Below are 6,219 nucleotides of genomic sequence, written 5' to 3'. Positions count from 1 at the left end.
ATAAGACAAGTGTAAAAAATTTATAAATAAAAAGAAGAATTAGGAATCAGGAATGGGAGCATCAAAAAGTGAGGAAACAAGGTAGGAATGGATGTATTCTCAGTTGTCATTTATGCAACAGTTGAACATTTGAAATCTTTTAAACAACAACAAAATATTTTATTTACATTTTAAGAAGCTACAAAATTAATATAATAATTAACATTAAATATTTGATATGCAAAGTGGCAAAAAGATGCATTGATCAGATATCTAATCAATCACCCTTATGATGATTAGTTTTAACTGAAGTGTACACGGAACTTTAATAAATATATATTAACATATTATTCCTTCAAGATATTTAAGAAGTAAGGTCCTGAAAGTATTTATAAATTGTAAAAAATTAAGCATCTTTAAATTACTAGGTATTTCAGATCATAACTCTTCTAAATTTAACTGATCTTTGACCCAAAGAAGAAAGACATTGAGGTAGATAAAAGTAATTGTAAGTAGCTAGCCTAGTAACATGATTATGAACATCATTTAGCATGATAAAGTAATTTTGGAAAATTTGAGATAACATTTTTATTTATAAATTTATACACACAGTATGCTAAATGTACTTTACAAACATCACTGATTTTCAGAATATTTGAAGCCATATTGTATGGTATCACATCATCTATCCTTGATTCAAAGTTCATATATTTTATAATTTTTTATTATGAAACAATTTCGACTTTATTTAAGTTTCTAACATTAGCTGACCCCAGCTCATAATTGAATAATTAATATAAAGATATACATGTGCATGATAAATCACCTATAATATTTCAAATGTAACATAATTCTTGAATTTAAACATAATACGTGTAGTTTTTGATATTTAATTCAAATAATAGTTTAATACTAATGATCTTTACATGTTGTTTCCAGTCTGATTTATTATCTATGATGACTCTCAGATATTTGAACAAAGCATACAAAATGCAAAAAGTTTAGGAGCCTAATTCCTTTTTTTGGTTGCTAACTGAGAGTTGTTATTATAAAAAAAAATGGTTGGTACTTATAACCTAAGCATTCTAGTTCAATTTACACTAATATAATGAATAGAGTACCTGTTATAGTGGTGTGTTTTCTAAAAGATCCAACATTTTAAGAAATATCACATTAAAGAATACTGTAACCCACTCTCAAAATACAACAAAAATTTTACTTAATCATCTACTGCATGAAGGTGAAATACCATGAGACTATTTCATTGTTTTTTTTTTCTTTTCTTTAAACATATGTGCTAACAAAAACCTTATAAGAATTTGGGTGATGTACATCAAATTTAGATATCTATCAGTTTGTGTAGGTTTAAAGTAAATACTTGAGATAAGAATTTGGTGAATTTGTAGTCAAAAGAACAAGGATCAGCAAAAAGCCATTACATTCTTGTTTGAAGGAGAATTGGATAAATAGATTTTTAAATTTCAAAACACACAATGTCAACATATGTTTATACCAGTGGTTCATTTGAGCCTCATTGTTTCACATATTGGTTTTTCTACATATGTTTTGTCAAACATTTTATAGAAATTTTAAAGCTGTTAATTGGATCTCCCATTTTTTGTATTAAAAATTCTGAATATATGGTTAAGGAGTTATTAAATAATACTATCATAGATGCTGATTTAATGATTTTGTATCATGCCATTAGCCTTTTAATCCTGTTTTTTTTTAGCTGTGGAAGTAACTGAATCAAAGTTAAAATTATATCCACTTTCAGTTCCCATACTTAACTAACAATATCAGAACCATAAGATTGATTCATTTTGTAACAAATTAACTTTAACTATCCTATAAATAAAAGGCTATGAATAGAGAAATTGGGTATTGTATACCAAATTGAGTGTGATAATTGTAACTCATCTTATATAAGTAAAACACAACATTTGTTAAAAACCAAGGTCATAACCAGAATATAGAAAATGTGGGTTATCACTAATTTATAGTTACAAAAGCATTTATGACAAATGTGTTAAGAATGGAGAAATGATTTTAATATATATATAGCAGGATTATGAATTTGCTTATCTTTTTTGTCGTGTTTTCAATTAAGCTCACAATACTACTGCCTTATATATTTTATCTAGCACCTAACAGTGAGTTAATTTTTTTTATTTAGTTTTAGTTAAAATAAAATTAACAAGTAATTTTATTTTATGAAATGTATGGGTTTTAAAATAAATTATTTCATAACATTCGCCTTGTAATAACAATTACTAAATTATTGAATATAAAATGCAAATGTTTGTAAGAATTTCAAACAGCAGAATTGGATTACTTACACAAAAATATTGTTTTATTTTATTTTGAATAAATGTGCTTTTGTCTGAAATATCTTTTAAAAGACAAAACCTCTGCTTACTGAACTGTGCAGATCTTGTTTAAAAATAACAATAAAACAGTATAATCTGTGGTTAAATTTTAAGGCATCAGACATCATAGAGGCAATTACAGAGGCATCATTCACAACCATAATTTACAAGCCTTATGTACACTGACATTCGATGAAAACTCATAATTTTTTATACTTTTTTATTTGAAATTTTCAGTCAATTAGTATTAATTCAAAAGCACATATTACACTTAGGTGTATGTTGTCAGTGGATAAAGCAGACATTCTGAACAAATTATCATCATGATGTCCCAGAGTTAGCATTATTGTAATGAGCACTCAAGTCCACCAAATTGGATGAAAATGTCCCTCCATAACAGGTGTGTCCACCTCCTGCAGCAAAGCATGCCTTGGTCTTACGTCTCATACTGGCTACCAGATGTCTGATCTTGTTGGGAAATTCCCAGCCACTCATCCGGCAATGCCTGGATTAACTGTTGTCTGTTCTGTGGTCTGGGGTAACTTTTGAATATGTTGCGGCCTAGCCCATCTCATAGATTTCAATGGAGTTGAGGTTGGGTGAGTATGGTGGCCATGGAATTATGTCAGTATATTCCGCCTGGAGATAGCCTGTGGTGACACGTAACAGAGTGCAGATGAGCATTGTCCTGCTGCAAAACAGTGATGTTATGGTGATCTCTGAGGAAGGGAACCACATGGGGCCTTAAGACGTTGTTGAAGTATCATTGTGCATTCAAGTTGCCCTCGGTGACTACCAGAGGTGTTCTGTGGTTGCCTGAAATGCCTTCCCATACCATGACACTAGGGCCACCCAAGTGATTGGTCTGTCTGATGCAGCAATCGGCATAACGTTCATTCTGTCTTCTCCAGATACATTGATGTTCATCAGCCCAGTCAGTACAAAAACATCACTTCTCTGTGAAGAAAACGGTGTTCTAGTCTCTCTGGGTCCACCTCTCCTTCTACCTACACCACTGCAGCCTGGTTTGGCAATGTGCTGGAGTGAGGTCTGGGCCCCTGACAGGTCTACGTGTGTCAACCCCCTCGTGACATAGGCAACGATGAACAGTTGGACTGCTTATATGGTAGTCAAGTAGTCCTGGCGAATTACGTGCAGTCTGATTAGCAGTCTGGAATCTGTCAAAAAAGTGCATCAGATAGATAGCTCTATCTTGATGTTACGTTGTGACGTGTTGATATCCTGGACATTGTCGGTCATTAACTGAGCCTGTCAGACTGTGGTGCTGAACCAGCCTTATAATGGTTGACTGATTGCATCTCATTCTCCGTTCAACTTCTTGCTGGCTTGCCCCTTCCAGCATACTGATAGCATGGTGACATTCATTGCATGATAAACATGGCAAGGTATTCTGTAGTCACTATGTCATACCGTATTCAGGTTGTGCAATATATAGCCCCCATTTTCCATCCCTACACGAGATTGGAAAGACAACGGCCAGTAGCAGACCACAGAAATGGGCTGATTTGTCATATGGTGATCAGGATTCAAAGGGAAGGGTGTCAAAAGTGCAAAGGAGTGGTTATTTCACATTGGATGGGCCTCAGGTGTTTACACAGGGAATGGAAAGTTGATATTTTTTAATATGGGGCAAATTACTTAAAACAAAATATTATGCACTTTCGTTGACTGTCAGTGTAGAATTCATTAATATATGCATAATAGGCAATAAAACTCACTTTGTCTGTAGTGTATTAATTTCATCTCCAAGGTGAAAAGATGACAGTGTAAATTTATTTCAATATGTACTTTTCAGCTTGTACCTAGGCAAAGCTGTAATAGGACATGTATCAGTGCATGCTTGTTACAAGTGTATATGCAATATTCTCTTTTTAATAATAGTGACAAAAATGAATCATCCATAGAGCATACTTTAAATAATTTCTAAGTTAATGCTTTTCCTTATTGGCAAAGTGGCAGCCATCTACCAACACATGCATAATATGTTTTGGTTTTTTTGCTCTTTGTCAAATATGTCAAATTATAGCTAGAGAATATTTTTTCCTCTCTAAAAACTGTTTGTACTCAGGTGCCAAGAACCCAGCATGTCTGTGCCCATGGTTAAAAACTTGTATTCTTGAGTGTAAAAGAGCTGTCTAAAAATGAAAAAGTCCAGATCAACCAGTCTATTGCTGACCATGCTTTTTTAGCAGATAACAGCATAAACTGGGGCAATGCTAAAATTCTTGTTACTAGATCATACACTATTTCTGTAAAGCATGGGATAATATTCACAATTATAATTTTTTATGGAACTGAGCTTTAAGTCAATCCCCCCCCCCATTAAATTTTTATAATCCTGATTTCCTTTGTAGTTTATTTCCTGCATGTATAAAGGCCCTTGAGAATGATAACTAGTAGTCATTTAAACATCAGGCAGTTCTAAACACTTTTATTTTAACTGATTGTGCATATTTTTAATGAAAGGTAAAGTTTTGTTGTCGTAATGGTTTATATGTTTGTACTTAGTCAATCAACCAATTTACATAAACGTAGCTTAGTTTTTCTTTAGGCATCTGAAACAAATTAGTTAAACTAGTTAAAGGTGCTTAATTTTAATTGTTTTCTTTGAAGTATCTAGAAAAGTATTATCTAAAATATATATATATTTGGTTGTATTCTGCTTAAAGTAGGTTTATATTACTTAGTATTAGACTTATTTCAAAAAATGATAATTTTTTGTTTGTTAATTAAGACAGTTTTATGATATTCTTTCAGTTAGAGCTGAAGATGCAGGAGACTGATAATATTATGCAAGGTTTGCAGGAGTTTTGTGATCCAATTATACTAGATAATAGATCTGAGAGCTCTTCTCTTCCATCAGATAATGAGCAGGTCAGTATAGGGACTTGTGGGTTATTTTTTTGACACAACTTTAGATACGTTTACCTTCAACATTAACTTTGTTAAAGTTTATTAGTAACTCATGCTAAGTTATATAAGCTATTTTTACTAAATTCTAATTAAAATGAAGTCTACAGAACTTTATTGTCATATTCAACAACAAACATTACATAAAAATCAACCGAGAAATGTTCAAAAATTTTTTGAATAATTTTCTTTTCTAATTTCAAGATATTAGAGAAATGGGTCTTAATGCTGATCAAAAAAAGTTTTTAACTTACCACATATGTGTCAGTAAAAATCTTCACAGTTTCAGCTGTGAGTGCATTATGAAAGTGACATTCAGTTCCATTATTTGGTTCAAAGAGTCAGACAAAGCCAATTGTGATGGTGGGTTCTACAAGCTGGCTGTCTTCTCTCTGGTCAGTAACTATATGCACAAAAAAAGTGTCATTCAGATTGAAAATTCTGTTTTCAGTTTTGTCATACAAAAAATTAGAGAGGTATTTGATGTTTTGCACTCCAATGACTCAGTACTAAGTCTGAAGTCTTATAATACTAAAAATTGAGTTTTGGATCTACATGATAGGCACAGTGTGTATAGCCCATGCAGCTTTATGCTTAACAACAACTAACAAACTAATTATAATGCTAAAAACCAGGTTTTGATACCTGTGGTGGGCACAGCATGTATAGTCCATTGTATAGCTTTGCAGTTAATAATAAAAACTTTGCCATTTTAAATCTCTTATACTAACTGTTGCATATTACAATAAACCAGAGTATAATCATCTTAACATTTAAGTTTCTTTGTTTATTTCAGAATCAATTTTTCTGTGAGTACCTTTGTTCTGTTCTTAAAGTGCTTATTGATGAAAGAAGTTGTTATAAGTGTTTCACTCTGTTGATACTTAATAAACTAAACCTTAACTAATAGTTACTATCTATAATTAATAAAGTTATTTGC

The 6,219-nt window shown here is 31.8% G+C and overlaps 1 protein-coding gene across 5 annotated transcripts in view; it reads left to right on the top strand.

Annotated features, from left to right (window-relative positions):
- Positions 1-6,219, top strand: part of LOC106459444 — a 121,374-nt gene that overhangs the window by 74,577 nt on the left and 40,578 nt on the right. For all 5 annotated transcript variants that reach the window (XM_013919063.2, XM_022385942.1, XM_022385941.1 and 2 more), the window contains one exon: positions 5,127-5,243. In XM_013919063.2, the coding sequence (XP_013774517.1) occupies positions 5,127-5,243 (117 nt within the window). The remainder of the gene's footprint in view (positions 1-5,126; positions 5,244-6,219) is intronic.

This window comes from Limulus polyphemus, unplaced genomic scaffold, assembly GCF_000517525.1.
Source record: "Limulus polyphemus unplaced genomic scaffold, Limulus_polyphemus-2.1.2 Scaffold609, whole genome shotgun sequence".
Classification (NCBI taxonomy): Eukaryota; Metazoa; Arthropoda; class Merostomata; order Xiphosura; family Limulidae; genus Limulus; species Limulus polyphemus.
The sequence above is the reverse complement of the archived record's forward strand: the minus strand, read 5'-3'. Positions and strand labels throughout refer to the sequence as shown.